Genomic DNA, 26077 nt, shown 5'->3' with positions numbered 1-26077 from the left:
ACAATAAGAGAACAAACAACCCAATCAACAAATGGGCCAAGGACCTGAACAGACACTTCTCAGAGGAGGACATACAATCAATCAACAAGTACATGAAAAAATGCTCACCATCTCTAGCAGTCAGAGAAATGCAAATCAAAACCACCCTAAGATACCATCTCACTCCAGTAAGATTGGCAGCCATTAGGAAGTCAAACAACAATAAGTGCTGGCTAGGATGTGGGGAAAAGGGTACACTTGTACATTGCTGGTGGGACTGCAGATTGGTGCAGCCAATTTGGAAAGCAGTATGGAGATTTCTTGGAAAGCTGGGAATGGAGCCACCATTTGACCCAGCTATTCCCCTTCTCGGTCTATTCCCTAAAGACCATTATGGTTTTAATGTGAAATTATCTAAAAATAAATAATGCTGGGTAATTTTTCATATGCGCATTTGCCGTTTAATTATCTTCTTCAGTGAAATACCTGTTTATATGTTTTGTTAATTTTTAGTTGCATTATTTGCTGATGGTTGAGTTTTCTAGTCTTTGTATATTTTGTAAACAAGTATTGCAAATGTTAAAATAGTAATAACAAAAAGGGAGAAAAACTTAAAAAAAAAAAGAAGATTGGAAATGTTGGAAACCAAAGGAATATCAAAGAGAAGGAACTTAGTATATCAAAGGACTAAAATGAACAGATTTCTCCTCAAGAGTGTGTTAAAAATGGAAGATGGAATTGAAAGGAACTTCTGCTATTTATTTTATGCTATTTGATCATGTGCCCAAGGAAGCTTACTAAAGAAGAAAGCAAATTCTTAAGTGACCTGCTTCCCTCGATCCACATTGATCAATCAGTTAAGCCCTGTCATTTTTAACAATAATAATTGATTTGATTTTACCCATGTAGATTGTCTATATATTACTTATTAAGGTCAGATCTCACCATTGTTTTGTTAGCAAGTTGCATAGTTCGAAAATTACCTCAAGAATCTTGCAAGTGCTTAACAAAACAAAACTACCAGAAGCTTAATTGATCATAAGCCATACCAAAATTCCACTGGTTGTGGTTTGGATAAGCAGCTTGCATCTATTTAGCCATTTAAAAATAAACAGAAAATGTGTGTGTGTTGGGGGAGATCTCTCATTAAGAAATTAAAAATATCTTTTCTATTTTTCTTTTATTTTCTGTTCTAGGGAAGAAAAACTCCTTAAATAGATCAATTTAGAGTGACAACTTTGCATATCAGAATGCTACAACTTCTATTACAAATAGATTTTCTGAAATTATATGCTGATATGATAGTGATATATATTCAAATAAATATTTTCATTTAATAATTCATGCTATATTCCTAAGGATAACAACTAGGTACAGTAAAACATCTATTTGACAACTATAGTTACTTAATAAATTGGCTTGTTTGTCAAATCTTAAGCCAATTGTTACAAATTGGGGAACTATGCTAACTAGGAATGCCATGTAATAAACAGAATACTTATTTAAGGGTTATTCCCCAAAGAATTAATTCTAATTAAAGAAAAAAATAGCACTTTAGAGTACATCATACCTTAAATCACCTGTATTTCTAATATGACTTCTAGGTTAGAGGTGCCAAAAAATTCTCAAACATCTAGAATAGAGCAGTTTGAGACTTTAATCTGTTTTTCTGAAAATGATACTTGTTACGGATAGTGCACTCCTTGTCTTCCACTGGGGAAAAACATGAAGTGATTGAGTTTGTATTTGAGTAGTGATTGTTTTTAGATGAGTTGTTTATATCTGGTATCATTAGAGAGGTTTTGTTAAATAGTCATGGAATTGTTCTAAGTGGGTTTTTTGTTGTTGTTTTGTTTCCCATTAATCCTCACAAAAGCCTTCTCTTTGAGATAACAACTGGCTTTACAGAGAAGGAAACTGAGGGACAGAGAGGCTATTTAAGATCACAGTTGTAAGCTATAAATGTCAAACCTAGGATTGGAACATAGGGCTTCTTGCTTAGTCTGTATTCCTACCCACTATGCATACCATCTTTCTTAAGTGAAACTACATGCTAAATTAATGAAGTCAGATATTTAAAAGAATGAAATGAAGCTGACAGTTTCTCTGATATGTTTCCAAATCTCCTAGATGAGCTTAGAGATTTGTATAATTAGCAAAGTCTGGGACCTACTATACCAGAATATAAACTCCTGAGAACAAAGCCTTGTGAAGGGTTTATTAAATGCTATTGAGTGATTGACTGTATCAAAAATACTTATGTGATATAAAATGTCTTTAAAGAGTCTATCACTATCAGTTTGTATTATTATAGGAATCAGTTTCAATCATTTATACAATTTTATTTTCAAAAAAGATTACTATTCTATCATGTTTCATATTAGAGAAGGTGAAATTTTAAAAAGTAGTAACAAAACTTAGGAGGAATTAATTAATTAAATGAATCTTACATAATTTATCACAAAACAGTAATATCAAAAATATTAAAATACAGGGGAACTATTCTACACCCTTTTCTTGTTTGTACAATAAATTATAGCAAGTGATTGAGATTTACCATGTATATTCATATGCACATATGAATTGAATTTTTGAGAGAATTTTGTATTATAGAGTGACTTCATCCAGTCCTTCAGGGTTTGGAACAAAGGCTTTTGCACAGATTTTTGCCAGTTACTCTCATAGAATATATATAATAGGAGGATGACAATTCTTTACTTGTGCTTGAATAGGCAAACAAAGGGATTTTTCAGGTTGAAATCGTGCTGTTAATGTTCTAAGTCTTTACATTATTTCCTGATAATTTTGACTGTTGTTCCTTTGCTATGTTTGTTTCCCAGTTATGACCATTTTCCTAAATTTTTATACAACAAATGGAGTCATAAAAATTAAGAGGGGAACTAAAGGAAATGACAAGATTCCTCAGGAGAAGAATATGAATGTTAAGTGGTCCATAGATTTTAAGTTTAAGAAAACATGGAGGCAGAGGCAGGAGGATCACAAGCTTGAGACCAGCCTACGTTATTTAGGGAGACACTGCCTCAAATAATAAATATATATTTTTTTAAGATGGAGGCAGGGGAGAATTCTATAATACAGAATCCTCTCAAAAATTCAGTTCATATTGCATATGAATATACATTTCAGATCAATCACCTGGTATAATTTAATGTACAAATGAGGATGGGGGAAAAGTTTAGAATAGTTTCAAGGGTCTGGGGTTGTAGCTCAGTGGCAGAGCGCTTGCCTTGCACATGTGAGGCACTGGGTTCAATCCTCAGCACCACATAAGAATAAATAAATAAACAAAATAGTGATATTGTGTCCCTCTATAACTAAAAAAAAATTGTTTTGATGTTTTTTGAAGGTGTAGTTCAATGGTAGAGAGCCACTGGGTTCAATCCCCAGGTACCTCCAACAACAACAACAAGCTTCTCTGCATATCAAATTTCTGCTTATTGCTAACTTTCTCTCTAGCTACTTGAAATTCTCTTTAAGGAGCTTTTTCTGGGGAATGTTGGTATAAGTCTCTAAATAGAGTCACTTGACTACTAGAATCAGTGCATATCAGATTTAGTCTTTCATAATAGCATTCTTGAGTGCAGTCAGCACACAACTAAAACACAGGACATAAAATTATAAGATCCTGGACTCTTATCTTAAAATATTCTTTTGTTAGCATTCTGTGAAAGATTTTGAAAACATTTGCTTTAAATTCCTTCCTTTAGTTGTCAAGAAGGTGGATTAAAGACCAATTCTAACCACAAACTCTAAATTCCCTGATTTGTAGGTTTATATAACTCTTTACAATTATTTTAAAATATATTTTGTGGTTTGACTATATTTTCTGAAGAATCCAATACTTAAATGTCATGTATGTGCTTTGGAAATTTGACAGCAATGTACTTTGTGGTCACAGTTTCTTTAGCTTTATTACAAGACATTTGAAAACTTTGTATCATTTCTGTGTGTTTTTTAAAAGGCAAATTATGACCCACCTTTGTAATTCTGTTTCTCACTGCTGCCCACCACTTCTCTGCTTAAAATTTTGGCTTGCCCAAACATAATAATTTCCTGACCACATGCCTTTGCTTTGGCTGCTTCTTCTCTTTGGAATTCTACCCTTGGCCATGATCAAGTGTTAACCCTCTGAAAGGGCCTCGTGTATTATTAGAAGGAGGAAGAGGTGGCTGCGGGGTGAGTAGTGCAGAAAGGAAGAAAGAAAGAAAATTCATCAAAATTAGATGAAGTAATTTTGCTATCCTTGAAACTTCCTTTTGTATTGTTTCTTTCTTACTTTATACTATCTTATGTTTGTTTATGTACATACTTTATATCCCCAAGTAGCACTTTAGACTCTATTAGCATTGACTTATAATGTCATGAACATTATATTAATACATAGAGTGCTTAGAATCATGATACATATTAGGTGTTTAATAACAAAAATCCCAAATGTATTATATAAAACTAGTTGAGCTATGCAATTTTTTGTTAGAGTAATAATAATACTGATCTTGTGCTGGTTAAGTGAATAAATCTCTTAATCATTTCAGAGTGATAAGCAATAGTGGATTGCTTTCACCTTCAACACTTTCATGTTGGAAAGAACATAGAGTTTGTGGCCAAGGATGAGGAGGAGAGTATGGACGTATAGCCACACTGTTCAGCCTCTGTGGACGTGAACATCAGGGTAGTAAGATAGGACACAGTGTTTAGATTTCTGTGACATTCAAGCCTTTATGATAGCTGTGATACCCAATAATTTGTAACTTATAAACTATAATTTGTAATTTCCTGTAACAGGTGTACAAGAAATTATAAGGGTCATACCCAAAATAAGGACTATCAAGAATTGAATGTGAGAGTTAGAATCCTACCCTCCTAACTTAGGCTCAAGGCTAGGTACAGGGGAACTGGACAGAAAGGCTAATAGAAGAACTAATTAAAATAGTGAGTGGAGATTGTCAGTAGTGAATGAAGTGTTGCGGGTAGTTATAGCACTATACTTTCATGGATTCCCAAAAGAAGGAAGAACCTAGATAAAAAACTGAGAAGAAACAGTCTTCATCTTGGGAGTATACCAAGGAATATCCTTGATTTTCAGTTCTTTTCTATCTTAAATCATTTTATTAGAGATCAGTCATATGACTTCAAATCTGTTAAGCCAGGAACTCCCAAAATATATCTCCATTCCTGACTTTCAACCCACATTCTAGATCCAACTGCCAACTTGACATCTCCATTTCAATATCTAACAAATATCTTAACTTTATTAAGTCCCAAAGTAAAATTCTAATTCCTACTCCTACCCCAGTACCCATTTTGGCAACTCATACTGTCTATAGTCATTTCCATCTTGTCTTCTCAGTTGATTGTACTCTGTTCTAGTTACTCAGATCAACACCTTGGAGTCATCCAGATTCCTGTCTTTCTCTTGCTCCCCATTCAGTCTGTTGGAAAATTCTATTATCGATACCTTTAAAATATGTTCAGTTTCCAGTGGATTCTCACCACCTCCACTACTACCACTCCGATTGCAGGCCGTCATCATCTTGTACCAGATGTTAGTTCCTTGGCTTCCTAATTAGTCTCTTAGTGTTCATTCCCCCTTAGTGGATAATCTGAAAAGAATTAATTTTAGTTTTTTTATAATGTCTCTGATATAAAATCTCAAGATTTTGAATAGTAGCTCTGCCTCATTAGAGTTCTTTTCTAGCTGTGTTGTATGTTGATTATTCATGAACTACCAAAGAAGCAGCATTTAGCAGAAAATGTTCAGAGTGGCTGTGAAAGATAGCAATATACCTAGAATTCCCATCTGCAATGACATATTGAAATGTATTTTGCCATAAGAATTGTGAGCCATGTTTCAACAGTCTAATGGATGGTGAATTAAGGCTGTGGGGACTATTAATCTGTAACTCTGCATCAGCTCAGTGTAAGATGTGCTTACTAGTTAAAAGGTGTTTTCAAGCATATTTTTTAAATCAGAGTTATTAAAGATGTATTTCATATTCAGAAAAATGCAGGGACATTTAATCTTCAGAAGAGGAATGAATTTTATTAGTTTTTTTAATTCATTTTTTTTATGTAAGTCAAATTCTGATGACCTGAACATAAGTTGAAGTTAAGTCAAAGAACAATTTAGTTTTCAAAAGTTGTTTTCAAGCCTGGTGCACACACCTGTAATCCAGATACTTGAAGCTGAAACAGGAGGATCACAAGTTCAACACTAGGCTCAGCAACTTAGGGAGACAGGGCTGGGGATGTAACTCAGTGGTACAGTACCCTTGGGGTCAATACCCAGTACTACAAAAAAAAAAATGTTGTTTTCTATAAAGCATAGATACTTGGATAAACTATTCCATGGATTTCTGTCAGTTTTTAATCATTTGAAGTAGAGGGATATTAGTATAATGCATTCAAATTGAACAATGAAATTGGTAGTCACAGGCCTTCTGTGACTTCTTTATGGTAATTTATCTTAAAACTTATATTAACTTCCTTTTGATTTGGGAGGACAAAACTAAGTTCCTTTTTATGATTTTGTTTTGTTGAGCTTGATGTCTGGCATTACTTTTAGAAGGAGACCTGCCGCATTCTAAGAAATAAATGCTTCAAAAAATTCTTAAATATTCAGCTCTTAAGCATCTATACTGGCAGACATTAGAAACAAAAAATTAAGAGACTTCATTGCTCACATTGATAATACAAAACAAGCTACCCGAGAAATTCTAGTAAAATTATGAAGGAATACAAATAAGACAAAATTCAAATTCAAGCAAATACATTTTACTCAGAAAAAGTTTTTCATTGAGTTGGAAACATTACTAATTCTAAAACTGGGGAATTCTCAAAGAAACTGATTTCTGTCCATTTCAAGACCTATAGTCTAAATCAAGAAATCTTAATTTGGGGTCTATAAATGGGCTATAAGCAGATCTATGAACTGTACAATTTTTGTACAGAGTCTTATATTTATGGGCAGAGTCCTTGAGAGAGCCAAGGGCAATTTCTCAAAGGAATCCATGATTTAAAAAAAGAAATTAAAGTACTCTTGATTCTTATTCATTTCTGTGTATCACTAAATAAAATACTTGAACCAAGTATAATTCTTTTAACTAGTAATAAGAATTCTCTATTTTTAGTTTCTAGAATCTGCCGTCCAGAGTTTGAAAGGTTCAGCCCATCAAGGCATTATTAACAATGGTAGCAGTTATACTTCTGTGAAGCCTACTTTCTTTTTGTAGCTCATTGATGTGGTATATGTAACTGTACATTCATATCTATACTAATAGACTGGAATGTACATTAAAGTGATCTCTTGTTTCTCTCACTATAATTTTAAGCAATGACCCTTTTTTTTTTTCCTTTTCATTTCATGCAATTACAAACCAGTAAGCCTAACAGATCCTGCTGCCCTTGGCTTCATCATTTCTCCCTGGTCTCTACTGTTGCTGCCATCTGGTAGTGTGTCATTTACAGATGAGAACATTCCCAATCAGGATCTTCGAGCATTCACTGCACCAGAAGTTCTTCAAAATCAATCGTTAACTTCTCTCTCAGATGTTGAAAAGGTAACTGTTAAATATTTGTTGTTTCTGTTTGTTCTTTGTTTTGGGAACGGCAACTTAAGAAAATGGGCTACCCTACTTCAGCCCCCTGAAAAAAGTCCATTGAATTTTATTTTTAATTATTTATTCCAAGAGGTTTGTATTTATTTTACTTAAGAATTAAAAATAGTTCTATAAAGATTTATGAATCTAAGAAAAAATACTTTAAAAAGTGAGCCATTATTAATTCATATTAATAAATATTTATTAAGTACCTTCTGTGTAGAAAACACTGCTCATCAGGAAAATACAAAAATAAATAGAAAGTGGGCTGTGATTAATGTGTATAGAAGAATCTGTATTCTATGGCAAGCTGAAACAAATGCTATGGAGGGGATAAAGTGTTTTGAGAGTTTGCAAGAAAAGCAGTTAATTTTGAGTGTAGAATGATATTACAGAAAAGGCAGCATTTGGCTACAAAGAGCAAGGAGAATTTTTATAAGTGAAAACAGGTAAAAAGGACATTCCAATTAGTGTGTACTATGACAATACATTGTCCACTGTGGCTGGGAATGGTAGATCAGACCAAGTGGGCCAGATCATTAACTGTTTGGATGGCTGTGGTTAAAGAAAGAAAGGGAGACTGTAGGTCAACATGAGGAAGATTTTGAATGCCAGGGCTTGAGCCTTCCTTCTAAGGCAGTAGGAATCATATTTTTTAAGACTGTTATATAATGGAATTTGTGATTTTGTGAGTTAAGCTTGACAAAAGTGGGTAGCTTGGGGTGGTCCATGATTTCATGGAAATCTAATTGGAAAGTTTTAATAACCTGGAAATAACTGCAAATACTATAATGCCTTCAGAACATAAAGAAGTGGATGGATGAAAGGGATACAGTGGAGGCAAAATGGACAGTTTCACAGTCTATTTGATGGAACAATAAAGAAGAAAGAAAAGTTTGTGGTAGAAATATGTATTCTAACTATGGTGATACCATCGACTTTCGAATAAGATCTAATTTTCTTAAAGTTATGAAAAAAATTTGCGGGGGCAAATATATTTTGTGTTATAAAGCAGACTGTGGGTAATTTAGATATGGAATTCTGGAACAGAATTTGCTATCAACATCTTTTATCATACATCATTCCGAGTAAGTGTAAAGAATAATGTAATAATTTCCTAATAGTAAAACTGTCACATTAAAAAGTATGCACATTTTACATTTCTAACACTTTGCCTCATTACCACCTGAAGGAATTGCAATCATTTATGTTTCTATTGATAATTATAATAATATTTCCCTTTTATATGTGTGAGAGGGGAGGAAATAAATGGTGATTAAGGGAGAGGAAAGCCCCTTGATTTGGGCCATCAATTGTATATGTTAGGGCAAATCCAGCAAAGGCTTATCCTTTGTTTTCCTTGAAGTACTTAAGAAATTTGGGAGGTACAGACAACCAGTGAGAGAAGACAATAGCTATGAGGTGGAGCCAACGCTTTAGGCATTAGCCCTAAGAAAATTCTCATTACATGAGATGAGGTATTTGAAAAGGACTTTGTATACTATGGAGTATATACAGTCTTGGTCATTGTTAACATGTCATAAAGGCATTTAAATGTACTGGGTACTGTTTTATTAAGCTGGATAGATATAATAGACAGTTATTCATTTTTATTGTTATTTAACCGGCATGCATTCATTTTGTACATTGTATGATTCATTTATTAATACTTTTAAAAGACAGAGGGTGATTAGAATTTTGGGAATAGGCATAGTGTTTTTGAAAAGTATGTAATCCTTGAGATTTCTGAATCAGAATCAAGCTTCAGGGTGTTTGCAAAGCAGTGAAATGGCATACTGAGTTTTGTGCATGTGAACATTTTTGTGAGAGGATGCTCATAACGTCATGTCTGGTGACCTCAGAAAAAATAAGAACCACTGTACTACAGTAAAGCCATGGCTACCTTAGTTTTAAAAACCTCTGATGAGCTGGGTGTGGTGGCCCAACCTGTAATCCCAGCAGCTTGGGAGGCTGAGGCAGGAGGATCTCGAGTTCAAAGCTAGCCTCAGTGAAAGCGAGGCACTAAGCAACTCAGTGAAACCCTAATAAAATAAAGCACAAAATAGGGCTGGGTATGTGGCTCAGTGGTCAAGTGCCCCTGAGTTCAATCCCTGATACTTCCCTCCATTCTTCACAGTGTCTCTAAGTATACCGTGTCCATCTGCAGCTGTTATATAGCACCTAGATGAAGTAAGAGCTCTTAGTAATGTAAGCATTACCATGTTAATTTAATTACACCTTGACATAAGTGTTCTTCTGTATGCTTGTGTCTTTTCAGGCTGTACCGAAAGTAGAAATTCTGTTTATTAATAATGTGTATGGAAGTATTACCCTATTTGACTATACAAGTTGCTTGTAATAAATATAAATAATAGAACGTTTTAATTTGTATTCTGTAAGAAATGTGTTGCTATTAATCATTATTTTAACAAAGATCTGGCATACCTGGAATTATTTCTTTAACAAAATTTAAATGATTTGAAAATATTATTAAAAATTTGGAATATAGCTAAGTGTGGTGGTGCACACATGCAATCCCAGCTATTCTGGAGACTGTGGCAGAAGGATTGCTAGCTTGAGGCCAGCCTGGACAACTTTATAAGACCCTTCTCAAAATTAAAAAGGCTAGGGATGTAGTTCAGTGGTACAGTGACTCTCAATAAACCCCCATTACAAATAAATAAATAAATAAATAAACAAAAACAAAAAGAAAGGAACCCATAAAATGTCATCCTAATAAAGTAGCATATTGTATTTCTCTATATAGGATTTCATATCTGTATATATTGGTAAGGGTTCTCGCAACAAACAGAATATGTGTGTTTGTGTATGCATATGTCATGTATCCATGTACATGCAAGCTGGTAAACCCCAAAATATTCAGGGCAAGTCTGTAAACTGAATTGAATACCCAGGAGAACTGATGGTGAAGCTTCAGGCTGAGTTCAAAGGCCGGAAAACCATAGGGCTGATGAGGAAGTTTCAGTCCAAAGACTGGCAATCTTGAGGCTCAGGAAGAGCTTTTTCAGTCAAGTCCAAAGAAGGAAAAAGTTGATGTCCCAATTTGAAGGCAATCAGGTGGAAAGATTCTCACTTCCAAGAGTAAGCTTTTTAGTTCTTTTTAGGCTTTCAGAGGATTGGAACAGGCCGACTCAGGTTAGGAAGGGCAATCTGCTTTACTCAATCTACTGATTTAATGTTTATCTCATGCAAGATACCTCTATAGAAACACCAAGAATAATGTTTGATCAAGTATCTAGGCATCTCATGGTCCAGTCATGTTGGCATGTACAATTAACCATTACACTGTATACATTGGTGATCAGCAAGCGCACAATTTCACAACCTAGTTTTGAGGATTTTTTTTGTCAATTTCATACAAAGATATATAAAAACTATTAACATGTAGTAACTCTTTTGGCATACTAAGAAGTAAATATAACAAAGAATCTTAAAGCACTGGCCATATCTGAAAAAAAAAATCACAAATCAAAGTTAATGTAATTGAGTATGCAATTACTATTTTATGCTAATGTTAAGGAAAGTATTTTTCATATATGTGAAAAGTGTTTTTCATGTAAGAGTTGTTTTGCAAAAGTATTAACATACAAGCCTCATTGAAATGAAACCTAGAGAAGTTTGATACAGATCAAATGCATTATGCTATCATGTACTGCATGCACATTTAATTTAATTTAATTTAGCAGGTATGTATTAAATATCTACTATGTACAAGTTCTGTGTTAGTTACCTAAAGAGATACTAAGATTTGTTAAAAGCTGGGAGCAGTAGTGCATGCCTATATTCCCAGCTACTCTGGAGGCTGGGGCAGAAGGATCACAAGTTTGAGGCAGCGTAGCAAGATGTGTCTCAAAATCAGAAAGAGCTGGGAATGTGGCTCAGAGGTAGAGTATCCCTGGGCTTAATCTCCAATACCAGAAAAATGAGAAGGAGAGAGAAAAAAGAGTGTGTTCAAAAGACTCTTTCCCTCAAGAAAGACAAGAAAGAATCCAACTATAATACAAGAAAGTATTAGACAACTGCTTCATTAGAAATACAAACACAACATAACTGTTACCTAAAAGAAAATACCCTATCCTGTTTAAAAGAATTTATATGACATATATAGTGGAAAACATCTCTGGCCTATCAATAATGGGTAAAACTGTCATCAACAAAGAAAAAGAAAACATATTTTTGGTGGACAAAAAAAGTTTACAAAAGGTGAGGAAGAAAAGGATGTAGTTTTTTATCATAGAATTATCTAGTAATGCTGACGTGTTTAGATTGTGATAGGAAAAGGCGTGATGACAAGGAAAACCTGCCTGCAACATGGAAGTGGAGGCAGATCAGTAAGACTTGAAAGTCACAGCTTGGGTTTCTGAAAATTGGTAGTAATGAAAATACTTCAAAAGTGGAACCCATTTTTATTTATATATCTCAACAGTTTCTAAAGAGGATTTGAGACAGTCGATAGTATTAAAAAATAAAGGTAAGACAATAGGAACAAAGAGCAATTACTTCCCAGTTTTTTGTTTTGTTTTGTTTGGAGGGTACTGGAGATTGAAACCAGGGGTGCTTTACCACTGAGCCACATCCCCAGACTTTTTAATTTTTATTTATTTATTTATTTTTAAATTTTTATTGTTGGTTGTTCAAAACATATCTTATTTTGTAGATGAGGAGACTAGGGCACAGCTGCCAAGTGGCATTGTTGAGATGTGAATAGAATGAATCTGATTTCAGAGTCTGTGCCTTTAACTGGCATACAATGAATTCTGTCATGCCTATGGGACTAAGAAGATCAGGGAAAACTTTGGGGAACATGAGGCATTGAAAGAAATAGGTAGGAGCTGGAGGTTTGGAAATGGGGGCAAGGAATTTCAACTAGAGGGTAGAGATATTTTCTGTATGCCAACACATGTGGGATAGTCCTGTGACCTAGGATGAGGTCATCTGTTCCTTTTGCATGACTTCCTATGACTGTTAGACTCAATCTCCATTGAGAATAAATAATAAAGATAAATAAATTAACCCATCACATTAAAAAAAAAAAAAGAAAATAGGAACAGAGTGAAGTAAAGGCAAGAAAATAATGAAATTGGGGGAAAAGAAAAGATGTCTACTTATATATTTAACCATCTTCCATCTCAGCTGATACTGTGCTCTTTGTCTCACAGAAAAAAATACCAGCAATTGAGAGACACTTTCCCCAGGATCCAATTATCAGTTTGCCCATATAAACCCCCATTTTCTCTGCCTTCTTACTACAGGTGACCATCCATGCTCCTCTGTAAAGTTAACACCTTCATCCATGCATTAGCTTCCAACTTCTTTCCCTCCAGCAATCTCTACTCTCCTGCAATTCCGGTTTTCCTTGTTGTATCATTCCTGTCAGCGTAAAAATATGTGCTACCCCCTCAATGTCCATTCTTTTAGAGGCAAACAACACAAAAGAAAACCCTTTCAATCTTGCTTTCTTTTTCTTGTACAACCCCACACAACCATAGTGAGAAAAATACTAAAGTTTTGTGAGAAAACAAGAGTTGCTGGTTGAAATGCAAAATTATCAAACTTCTCTGTAGGGGAATGTGACAATATGCATATCAAAACTTTATTTATAACTTCAGAGTCAATTCAAGAGAAATACCTGCATGTACCTATTGACATATCACAAGACTGACTGTTGAAACATTATTTATAACAGCAAAAGTTTGTAAAAATCTTATTTACCATTAAAAACAGATGAATAAAATAATGCTATTTTACATGATGAAATTCTGTGTAGCAATAAAAAAAAAAGATACGATTTCCAATCATTGATATAGAAATGTCTCTGTTGGTAAATTTAAAATGCAGGCTGCTAAATGCATTATACCTAATACTGGAATTCATTATTACATATTTGAACATGCACACAGTATAACAATATAATTTGGTGCTGAGTAACTTTTAAATTTTGTAAAAGAAGAGGGATATAAGACTATATGCTCATATTTGCTTGACTTTGCATGAAGAAACTCTGGACTCATTATTAGAAAAAACATCTGTTTTAATAATTTCCAGTCTTATTTTCTGTTTTAAGCTCTCACATACTTTTATGCATACTTTTTTCCTTCTGTGAAATGTTTTTCTCAAATTACATGTTATAATTTCTTTAGAACAAAAAATATATAGCACTTTCTGTATTTTTTATTTTATTTCACCATAATTTTAAAAATTCTATTCCTAGATCCATATTTATTCTCTTGGAATGACATTGTATTGGGGGGCTGATCATGAAGTACCTCAGAGCCAAGTAAGTCAAGTTTTTACATTTGTACATCATTTCTGTATTGTTTATTTATGTTGAAGAATGTCATACTTTCAATAATGAACTAACAAATATAAGTACAAACAAAATTATTTTTAAAAATATTTATAGAATTATAATATTTACCACCCAGGTTTCAACAATTTAGTCCATGATATGGAATTAGCCTCTTCAGAAATCATAGCAAGAGAAAGTGGGAGTATATTTTATTTCTTCCAATTTAATGACTGATAAGAGGAATTGTACATATCTTTGCTGATTCATTCTTACACTGAAAGTAGTATCCTTTTTTTGATGGGGGTGGGTACCAGGGATTAAACTCAGATTTAACCACTGAGCCACATCCCAGCCCATTTAATTTTTTTTAAATTTTGAGACTGGGTCTCACTAATTTATTTAGGGCCTCACTAAGTTGCCAAGGCTGGCCTCAAACTTGTCATCCTTCTGCCTCATCCTCCCAAGTTGCTAGGATTACAGCTGTGTACCACAGGGACCTGATAGTAGTACCCTTTTGATGCAAAAAGTAGAGTCTCTAATTTCGAGTACTTGGGAGGCTCAAGTACAGAAGTATCAGAAGTTTGGAATCAGCCTGGGAAGTTAAGCAAGACTGTCTCAAAAGAAAGAATTATTAAAAAAAAAAAAATGTCTGGGAATATATAGCTCAGCCTAGTACCACAAAGTGGAGGGTGGGGTGGGGATAGAAAGTAGCTCTGGCTCTGTCTCAGCCTATAGCACACAGAGCTTCATTACTTTTTCTCTACTCACTGCAGAATCATACTTAGCTACATCTGTAACAGCAGACACAGATATTGACACTTTTTCAGGTCTTGGACTTTGATAACTATTGGGCCACTTCTAGTTGTTATTTTCTAAAATAATTCTGATTCCTGAAGATTCAATATAAACATAGAAGTAGGTAGTAATTAAAAATTTAGAAATTCCTTTATTTAAGGAAAGCTAAGATACAATATTTAAAATTATGTTTTATTTTAGGCATTTAGACACCAAAACCAAAATAACTAGGTATGTTTTATTATTAAATATTAGCAATAACAAATATGTTAGACTTTTACCCTAAAATTTGAACATCTTAAAATTCATGAAAGATAAATGATATTCTTCAACTTGGTTTGATTTAATTTTATAGCATGAAAAATACTATATACTTTCTCTCTCTTCTCAGTTTCAATTCTGTAAATATAAATGAGAAAGTGAGATTACTACTGGAAATATTAATGTTGTTTATGAAGATGCCTAGAACTTATATATAAAATATGATCATAGTCCTTAAAGTGGTTGTACCATTATATTCTTTTTTGATAACTAGAAATGAAGTAAATATCAATAATGAATAAATTAGAGAGGAAAGATAAATGTATACTTTATGATCAGAATTCTTAATCATTTTGGAAATACTCCATATTAATTTAAAAGTACTTATTAAGTGTGTGTGTGTGTGTGTGTGTGTGTGTTGTATCAGACATTGTACTAGCCATTAGTACTATAGGTATTCAGGCCTGTGGAATCTATCAGAAGGTACAGTTGGCTAATTACAACATGATGTAGTGAATGCTGCGTTAGGGGAAATGGAGGGTGCTGTGGAAAAATAGAGTTGGGGTTTCTGATTAGACTTGAAGGGTTAGGGCAAGTATCTTAAAGGAAAATGCATCTAATCTGGGACCTACAGGATGAAATAATGCCTAAATAGATGGGAAGTGAAATGGTCATAGGGAAAACATTTATTTAAACAAAGTGACTATCAGTAACCGATGAGAATTCCAGTTGCTCTAATCCTTACCAGTCCTTTGTATTATTAGTCTTTTCATTTATTTGTTTGTGAGTAGATTTTTTTCTTTCTTCTCTCTCTTTCTTTCTCTGTCTCTTTTTTTTGATGGCGCTGCCGATTGAACCCAGGGTCTCCCACATGTCAAGCACAGGCAGTACCACTGAGCTGCACCTCCAGCCCTGTAATGACTTTTTGTGGTGGTTTTATTTACACTTCTTAGTGAATAATGATGTGGACCACCCTTTCATGTGCTTATTGGCTATTTGGATATAATATTTCACAAATTGTGTTAACTAGTAAAAATAATCAAATGGTCTGGCTTCTCTGTTTCATGAGATAATGATAACTTGTATTTAAATGATCTAAAGTAATTGCAACATCTGAAAATCTTCAACCTTATTGTGGAAACATCAAATTATATTCATATAATTATAAAATATTAGAAATATTTTAGAAAATAGTTTGTTCCACACAAATGGCATGTATATATAAGAACTGTTTTCAAAATATTTGAATAACTGAAGAATTCCACTTGTTTACCAAAAAAGATAACAGGTTCTCTGTAATACTTCCTATCAGGGAAGATGTATATTAACCATATTTTGTTAATAATTTGTTTTATAATAGAAAAAGGTAGAATAAACAAGATATTTACTAATAGAGAAAGAACTCATTGCTCCAAGTATGTGAAGTACATTTGCTGTGATTTCTGAAATTGCTAGAATGGCTTTTCTCATATTAGAGGATTTACATACATTTATAGAAATGTTTTTCTTTCTTCATTTTTAGCCTATCAAGCTTGGAGATCATCTCAATAGCATACTGCTTGGAATGTGTGAGGATGTTATTTATGCTCGAGTTTCTGTTCGGACCGTCCTGGATGCTTGCAGTGCCCACATTAGGAATAGCAACTGTGCACCTTCATTTTCCTATGTGAAACAGTTGGTAAAACTCGTTCTGGGAAATCTTCCTGGGGTAAGCTACAGTTCCAATTGACCAATATAGTCATATTTTAAAATTAGTAGCACATCACAGAATTTTCTTTGAAGTTACTATATAGATAGCATTTTCTCAGTGGAGATTAGGAATAGGAAGTTGAATTTCTTATTCTAATGTTGTTTACTTGAAATAATATTAAATTTAGAAGCCCTTTGCAGGTACTTGGTCTCTTGCATTTTGTGAAAACTAGTCTTTTGTTTTTTAGTAATTTATTCTAGAAAATATCATAGAATTATAACATATTTGAGATGGAAATGTCTGTTCTTGCCTCCTTTCTTAATTTTTTTCCCAATGAGCCCTTAAAGTGATTCTACCATTGTGAATACCTATAGAAAAGCATTAACATGCAAAGTGGGTTTTAGAAATATTTAAATGCTCTTCCTACTTCTTTATATTTCTTTCTTGTCCACTCATTTGTCTGGATCGCATAGGTATTCCCCAGCCTTTCTCATCCTCTTTGGACCTTGCCATAGGGACAGTGGAAAGGATCCATGCTTGATCATGGTCATACTGCCCTAAGACTTGGATGTTCCCATTTTCTCTTGTCTTGGTCAGAGGAATCCTAAGAACAACACACTCTATATCTAATAATACCACTTCTGATCTGTGTCTCTTAACTCTCTCCTATCCCTTTATCCCTAGTTTGGATACTCCTTGGTCTCTGACATCTGATTTGTATCTAAACTCTTATCTTCTCTTTCCATTTAGTGTTATGGTCCCTCTGTGGTAGTCTCTTCTTCACTTGGGCTACAAATTTGTTGCTGTCACACAGTGTTCTTCCTGGCTTCTGCTTAATTTTTCATCCCTAGATGTTTATTTCCCTTATCTTAACTAGGACATTATGTGGCTGACAAGATATATCCAAATTCCATGTACTCTGCCAGCTGATGAGAAATAGAGATCTTCTAGACAAGCAGTTCATAAACTATCTCCCATTAAACTTTTGTGTTTCTGTAGTGGAGGGAAATGGAGATAGTAAAGGCTGAATGATTGGCCTTCTTGGCTGCCTTTTTCCCCCTCTTTAACTAGGTTAGCTCCTGTTTTATTTCTGCATGTTCCTTTTTTTGTGTGTGTGAATAAAAGTGAAGCTACAAAAAATATATGAAAGTCCTTTATCCAGACCAAAATTTCCCACATTGTTACAAATGTATTTTTGTTTTAAAAATTCTTCTATGATCAGATAAGCTTAAGAAAAAACTGCATAAGGGAAATTAAAGGTATTTTCATTGCTGAATTTCTCAGTCTTTAATATGCTACACTGTGTTACTAACCTTCAAGAATAAGCATATAGATGAAATATTTCCCAAACTTATTTTATTCCTGGAGGTTTTTTTATAATAGAACTTTTGATAATACTGATATTCTATAAAATCACTTCCCTTTATAGATGAGAAAATTGAGACCCAAACAGTTTCACAGTAGTCAGTATGGGAATCTTTTATTACACCACACCTTCTATGAGATATTTGTGTTCTTTTCTGATTTTACTTGTATAGTAAAATCACTGAAAATATTTTTTTCTTCTGTCTTCCCATGAAGAATTATTTCTCCATAGAAATTCTATTACCTTATCCAATAATTGCCTGTTACAAAAAAGATCTCCATTCCTTGAAGTTTTAGCATTTAATTCAGTTTATTATAATATTTATTGCCTATCTAATTATGAAACCTGTACTAGAAACTTGTATTAGAGATATGCTTTTGAATCAAGTAGTTGATTTAGGGGCTCTTAAGTGCTATAACCACTTGTTTAATTATAAAATACAAACAAGGCTATGAAAAGTAACAACAAAAATATTAAAACTAAGCTGGTGTGGTTGCACACACCTGTAATTCCAGCAGCTCTGGAGGCTGAGGCAAAGGATGACAAGTTCAAAGCCAGTCTCAGCAAGGCACTAAGCAACTCAGTAAGACCCCATCTCTAAATAAAATACAAAAGAAGGCTGGAGATGTGTGGCTCAGTGGTCGAATGCCCCTGAATTTAATACCCAATAATTCCCCCCAAATAAGTTAAAACTATGAGATCTGAGGGGAATGGAGATAAGTCAAAACTATAATAAATATAGCACTTAGAAAGAAGTAGCATTTTGACGTAGATTCTGTAGGCTAGATAGAGTAATCTCAGCAGAGCAGTGAACCTAGATAAACGATGTGAAATGGGAAGGAGTAGGGTATAGGGGGGAATAGAAATAAGTCTGGTACAAGGTGTGCTGAGTAGTGTTTTAGTGGGAGAAAAGAAGAGAGGGTCCTTTAGAATCATCATGTAGAGAACCTGCCTTTACATGAAGGCATATTTTTAGGAACTTTTATAATATACCCCACCTTTCAATTGTTCTTCACCTCTTGCACAGAATAACTCAATAGCTGTGTTTACTTTGTGCCACACAGGTGTGCTACATGTTTTATATGCATTATCATATTTTTTCATCATAAGAAAACCCACCCTAGAGACTTTCATCCTCATTTTAATGATGATGAAACTAAGACTCGGAAGGATTGTGTAACTTGCCCATGGTCACATGTATAATAAATTACAGAGAAATAATCGGAACCTGGGTCTCCGACCCAAAGCCAATGCTTTTAGCTGTTATCTTCCCCTGAAACTGTTACTGCCTCCAGTAACTCACAGAATCAGTCTTTCACTACTGTGAAATTCACTGGAAGTGACCAAAATTCCTATTTAAGATTAATATAGCATAGCATTAGTTTAAGATGAATTATAGTAAGCCAGCAGGCCTTTAGTTCTTCCAATGTTACAATATTTTCACCTCAATTTTTCTCATTGATAAGATAGGAATTTTAACACTTACCATCCACTCTTATCTCTGAACAGTTGTGAAGATGATTATTTCAGTGTTAATGAGCTGCTTTAAGGTTCTTAAAATTATCCCAATTTATCTGTAACATGGGGATAATAATATTTACCATATAAGGTTGTGAATCTTTGTTAAATTATAAAGATTTTAAAGCTCTTAAGGCAATGCCTAGTGCACATAGTACCTGTTGAATTAACAACAGCTGTTATTAATAGCTGCCTCAACATAGGAATTCCCAAGTATATAGAATGTTCACTGTCTTTTCTGTCACAGCACAGTGTAATCTGCATTAACATGATTTATGCAATTTAAAGGATAATATTATTTCAGAAATATTTGCATGTAATTCTTCTTATAGTTAGGAAATAGATCCCTGAAAATATTACTATAGATAGGTTTTTAATTCATAATCAAACAAATTTCACAATTAGAGGAATATTAACATTCATATGGGGTGTGTGTGTGTGTGTGTGTGTGTGTGTATAAGCATTTGGTATGGTGTTAAATTTAAGTAACTTTTCTTCACCATTTTCTTTCATTCCATTTTCTATCTCCATGTTTCTTCTCTATTTGCTTATCTGAGTAAACCAATTTCTAGCTTTTCATTCTTCATAATGTGGAGTTTGACTAATTTGACATGCTTTATTTTAAACAAATATCCTTGGTTAAAATTACTGATGTTTGAGACTACTACCCATTTTGTTGTAAAGGAGATTCAAAAGAGCATTGATTTAGATTTGTCATTTGCCAATATGTCCATTTAGTTGAAAGACCTAGAATATCTCAAATTGTCTAATTAGTGTTATTCTGTAGACAATTACCATGAAAATAAAAGGGAGATTGTTTTGTCAAACTTGATTTTTGATTACCTATATACAGACGGACCAGCTTTCCCGTAACAGTGAACAAAAGCCTGATAGAAGCCAGGCTATTCGAGACCGATTGAGAGGAAAAGGATTACCAACAGGTAAGAGCATATTAATAGGAAATTTTTAGACTTTAGCTTTATTCTACTGTTTCTTTTATAAAATCATACTTATCTGAGTTGGAAATCTAATAATTGTGATTATGATTAGTTATAATATCAGGATGCAAAGTGGAGGCAGAGAACAAACACTAACTACATTAATAAATAAATCCACTAAAGTTATGCAGAAAATATTAGTACAGTCAGGATTCCCACAGCAAATTATTTATCTTTCCAATATTGTATTATCAATAATATTATCACTTAATTATCATAACATTTTATATTAAAATATCAAGCATGACCAAATGAATAAATATTTATGAATATAAACGTTACTGAAGCAAAAATTTCAGAAAGCAGCATCATTCTTACTACACACTGATATTTTACATTCTATATTTTTCCTCATACTGGAGATGAACCCAGGAGCATTCTACCAGTGAGTTCCATCTCTGATCCTTTTTTTTATTTTTTAAGTTTCCAGATAGGATCTTAATATATAGCCAAGGCTGACCTTGAACTTGCAATTCTCATGCTTCAGCCTCACCAGCAACTGGGATTACAGGCATATGCCATTGTGCCCAACTCTATTTCCCTTTTTAAAATGCTAGTCGCAGTCCATTAAATTGATTTCATAATTCATTTCATTACTTGCAGTTATCAATACTTCCATAAATTATATGCATAGTAAATAAAAACGAATGATAAATAGTGGTTTTGTTATTTTCCAATAGCATTATAAAATTATGGGTCCTATAATAAGTGGTATGTAGATTTTTAAAAAAGAAATGCATGGAAATTCTCAACACTTGAAATAAAAATGGAAGAAATAAAATTTTCTGTGATAATTTTTTTTCAGTGTTGAGTTTCAGACTTGGCTTATTTATAAAATGGACTTTTGATTTTGCTGATTATCTTCACCCTTTTTACTTCTTATCAAGCAATACTAGAAATAGTAATCTAAACATTTGGAGTTTTTTGGTGAAGTATTTTGTCCATAGATCTTGGGGCAAGAGAGAAGTAAATGTAAAGACAGCTTAAATATTTGCTAATAAAATATTCTACTTAATATTATCTGATAAAATATTTAAAAGTTAACATTTCTAAGTTTTGATTTAATCAGGTAATCAGCACACACCTATCTTACTTACAAACTTGTGAGAAACTCTCTTTGTGAAAATTAGATACGTAATGTGGACCAAATGTTTTGCAGAGTTCCCCACTCTCACCTCTGAGAAAGAGTGTCCCCTTCTACAGAAGGTGCTTAAAGAAGGTGCTGTTACCCTTCTCAAGAAGCCAAAGAAAAGAAATAAAATTGTTTCTGGTGGAGAGTTTCTGTAGTGGTGCAGTTAGTTGTCTGTTTTCATGCTTCATTTTATTGCTGTGAATAAGGATTATTTTTCTGAAAATATATTGCAGTCTTCACATCAAGAATATTTATTTCTGGTTAGTTCAAGTTTCTTTTCTAATACACATATTATTACTAGTTTCTGTGTGGGTAAAAATTACAGCATGGACTTTGTCTAATTTACAATGTTTTAATGGCAAGTTAAACATTTTTAATCATTTCTTACAAGTGTTTCCTTTACAATACTTATTTCTCTGTGTATATATGGACAAATTTTCCTATAGGTAAGAATCCAATTTTCTTTTTGTTGTAATAGGATTTGAAATAGGATACAATATGAACCTCAGTGCTAAGAATAACTGCAAATGGATAATTCACCAAATTTGTATTTTAGAACTAACAATAGAAAATTATAGACAAATGTCAAGAGCAAGGTGAAAGAATCTTTTTTCAAGGAGTCATAATGAATACTTAAATAAGTGAAACATAGATTGTTTCTTTTATCCTGTCTCCCTTTCTCCCCCCTTCCAATGCCTCCCACCCCTTACCCTCACACCTGTCTACCTTCCCTTTCTCTCCCCCCCAACACCTCCTACCCCTTGCCCTCACACCTGTCTACCCTCCCTCCATTATTTCCCTTCCTGTTCTTTCTCTACTCTCTTTCCAGAGTTCCCTACCACTATCTGCTACTGCTACTTAAGTAGCCATGTTATGGAACTGAAGTTTGTTTGTTACTTGCTAATTTATTAAATACAATTTTATATTATGAATGATTAATTTTATAGATAGTTTATACATTTTTGCTAAGAATAAAAACTTCATCTATGCATACAAACACATAGATATACTTCTGTGTGTGTGTTTACCTCCTATTCCCCATCCATCATAGGTCTATAGAAAGAAAAATCACTTCTGCCATATTTAGTTAGCTAAATTTTAAATATTATCATATGTTAACATATTTAGATTATATTGCTTTTGGAGATTCAGAATCTTTTTTCTCCTCTCTTTTGCATTACTGAGGATTAAGCCTAGGGCCTCGCACATGCTTGGCAACTGTTTTGTTACTGAACAACATGTCTAGCTAGCCCTTTTAAAAATTTTTTAAAATTTTGAGGTAGGGTTTGGCTAAATTGCCCAGACTGCTTCAGACTTGTGATTCTCCTACTATAGCTTCCCATGTAGCTGGGATTATGAGGTGGGTGCCACCATGCCCAGCTGTGATTCAGAATCTTAATTTTACAGACATTAATTGTTATACAGTATTTTAGAGGTAGTAATTAGAGATTCAGTTGAATCTATACCTACTCCATCATATACCTTTAATAGCAGGCTACTTACATATATACATATATACATATATCTTTAATAAGATGTATTTATAGACATTAAGCTTTCTGGACACATAGATGCTAGGAATAGGGAAAGCCTGGTATATTAAGTACATTAGTTTTTGTACATGTTCAATGAATATTTATTGATTGAATGGAAATGAGATTTATGAAAACATTACACATAATATAACATTTGTAATATAATTCTTTAATAGTTTATTAAAGAAATATGTGAAACTATGATGGATTGATTGATTTAACCTGTTTTAAACATTAAGCTATATGCAAGTAAAACGAAAATTTAAGTAGTTCAGTGTCTTGGCTCATATTATTAGACCGTTTTCTTATTATAACAATAAACACATCAGAAGTTTTAAAACAAATTTTTTATTAAAATCCCAAGCAGATATTTAATTGGTTTTATTGCAGTAAAAACACTTAGCCTGGGATCTGCCCTCTTAACTCAGTTTTATGTGTGCAACCCAGAAGTGTTAACTGTATTAAACCAAATTTTAATGCCTTTTATTTGTGACTTTTGCTTTTATACCAAAAGGAAGATTTAGTGTTGCTTCTAAAATCTCTTTAGAATTCTTATGATCAGTAGACTATGCAAATGCAGGGCATAAAAGTATAGCTATAACAAATTTATAAATCTACAGAAGGTGCTTAACAGGCTATCCATAGATTTTATTCTCTGATATGACTATTAGAGAATAAAATCTTTATTGCAGAATGAAATATCCCCTATATCTCAATTCAAAAGAATTTGTAAGGAATTACAATTAGTCACTCAGGATAAACCAAATTTTGTTTATGTTTATATTTTGGGGTAAAATTAGAGGTATTTGACCTTTAAATTACAGTCTTGTTTAGATCAAATGTAACAGAAGAAGATTCTTCAGACCATTTTACCCATTGCTTTCCACATTAGTATTACACAGAAGCTCTTTTAATTTACTTTTTACAAACTTGTAAAACCTGTTTCAAATACAGAATCAACATAAATATACTAATTATAGCCATTACTACATAGAAGCAATTAGCAGGTAATAGTAAATGGTATATACTAATTTTAAAAAGTTTAAAGTTGAAGAAAGAATTACATTTGAAGAAGAAATATTCTTCTATGCCACTGGCATTACTTTTGGTCACAACTAGTTAACTCACAGTGGTCATTTGGAGCAAAGCAACATTGTTATCCCAATTTGGTAGTAAAGCATTTTCTTCAATGTGTACCTATCTGAAATGTTTCTGTAAGGATGTTCTTTGTGTATTAGGCTCCTGACCTTATTTTCAATAAAGAAAATGTCAAGATGGGCAATGAGACATAGATGAGATTTAAAAGTAGTAAGCAAATTTAGGAATAGTGCTTTATACCTAGTGACCTAATTGTTCATCTAATGTTTAAATAAAAATTTTCACCTATGAAAAATGACCTTCAGGGGCTGGGGTTGTGGCTCAGTGGTAGAGGGCTCGCCTAACATGTGTGAGGCACTGGGTTCAATCCTTAGCACCACATTAAAAAAAAAAAAATAAACAAACAAAATAAAGGTATTGTGTCCATCTACAACTAAAAAAAAAAAAAAGAAAGAAAGATGACCTTCACGGTTGTCTCCTTATATCTTACCTCTGAAATCCATCACAAAAGCTAGGCTCTACACAAGTGGGCTAACTGCTCCTACTCCGTTATTTAATACTGCTAGTGCTGATAAAATGGCCTCTGTAAGCAGAAAGAAATCAAACATTTGCTGCCAAACTTAAGATGGAAACCTACACCATGACCAGATCAGCATGATAGTGCTTCAGAACTTTGGCATATTGATAATATCATGTTTCTTTTTGTTATGTACTTGAACACATTTGTGAGGAGATGAGGAATGAGGGGCCTCTTTTAGTATTTAAATGTAATTTTGATGTTCACTTCTAAGAGATGCTGTAAATGTTTGAGTCTGTGAGGGGAAAGGTGAATAATGATATCCAACTAAGGATAATGTTGATCACACATATAACAAAAATAGTTAAGACATAGTGTACCTTATAAGGAAGTTTTTTCCCAGTTGAAAATAAATGGAATATGTTCTATCATGAAGACTTTTTTATGCTCCTAAAATCTTTTATTTGTAGTTCTTCAATATATATTTATTGTTCTCCATTTTGATTTTTGCAAGCTGTGCATTCTCCAAAGGAAAGTGTTTATGGTCTCATTTTAAATTTGGATGCTTATAATTGTGTATAGTTTAATGTTGGTTGTAAACTCTTTCTGAACTCAGAGCCTCCCCTATGAGATGAAAAATACACTTGTAGTCATCATTTGGCCTATTTTAAACAATGTGAGACTTTTTATTACAGAAAAAAAATTCTAAAACTTTTATGAGAAATATCTTGAACTTTGGTTTCATTATTTCCTCTCAAAAGAACTTTTAAATCCCCTCTCAGTAGATAATCACATGCTTAGGAAGATAAAGCAAAAATAGAAAAGGGAGGCAAAATTTAGAATTTTAAGTTATTCTTGTTCAGAAGAGCTCAAAATAGTTCATGTGGATTAGTTCAATTTGCCCTATCATCTCTACAAAAAAGGTCTAATAAATTATATACATATTTTTTAGATGAAGGAAATGACAAACATGGAAATTGAATGGCTTTGCCCAAACTCGTGGATTGAATGGAAAGCTAGAATTAAAACCCAGGCTAGGCACAGTAGTGCACATCTGTAATCCCAGCGGATTGGGAGGCTGAGGCAGGAGGATTGTGAGTTCAAAGCCAGCCTCAGCAAAAGCAAGGTGTCTCAATGAAACCCTGTCTCTAAATAAAATACAAAATAGGGCTAAGAATGTGGCTCAGTGGTCAAGTGCTCCCCTCCCCCCAAAAAAAACCTAGGTCTATTGATAGTAATCTCCCCCCCCCCCAACTGGG

At 33.4% G+C, this 26077-nt stretch overlaps 1 protein-coding gene across 13 annotated transcripts in view; it reads left to right on the top strand.

The window, feature by feature from the left end:
* Positions 1-26077, top strand: part of Ptpn13 (protein tyrosine phosphatase non-receptor type 13) — a 190967-nt gene that overhangs the window by 55056 nt on the left and 109834 nt on the right. For 12 of the 13 annotated variants that reach the window (XM_048784870.1, XM_048784863.1, XM_048784871.1 and 9 more), the window contains 4 exons: positions 7381-7559; positions 13831-13896; positions 16487-16672; positions 20392-20479. In XM_048784870.1, coding sequence (XP_048640827.1) covers positions 13852-13896; positions 16487-16672; positions 20392-20479 — 319 coding nt within the window. In that variant the 5' untranslated portion in view covers positions 7381-7559; positions 13831-13851. The remainder of the gene's footprint in view (positions 1-7380; positions 7560-13830; positions 13897-16486; positions 16673-20391; positions 20480-26077) is intronic. The other variant, XM_048784865.1, reaches the window with a different exon arrangement.

Source organism: Marmota marmota, unplaced genomic scaffold, assembly GCF_001458135.2.
Source record: "Marmota marmota marmota unplaced genomic scaffold, marMar, whole genome shotgun sequence".
Lineage (NCBI taxonomy): Eukaryota > Metazoa > Chordata > Mammalia > Rodentia > Sciuridae > Marmota > Marmota marmota.
Note: the sequence above shows the minus strand (reverse complement) of the source record. Positions and strands in the feature narration are given on the sequence as shown.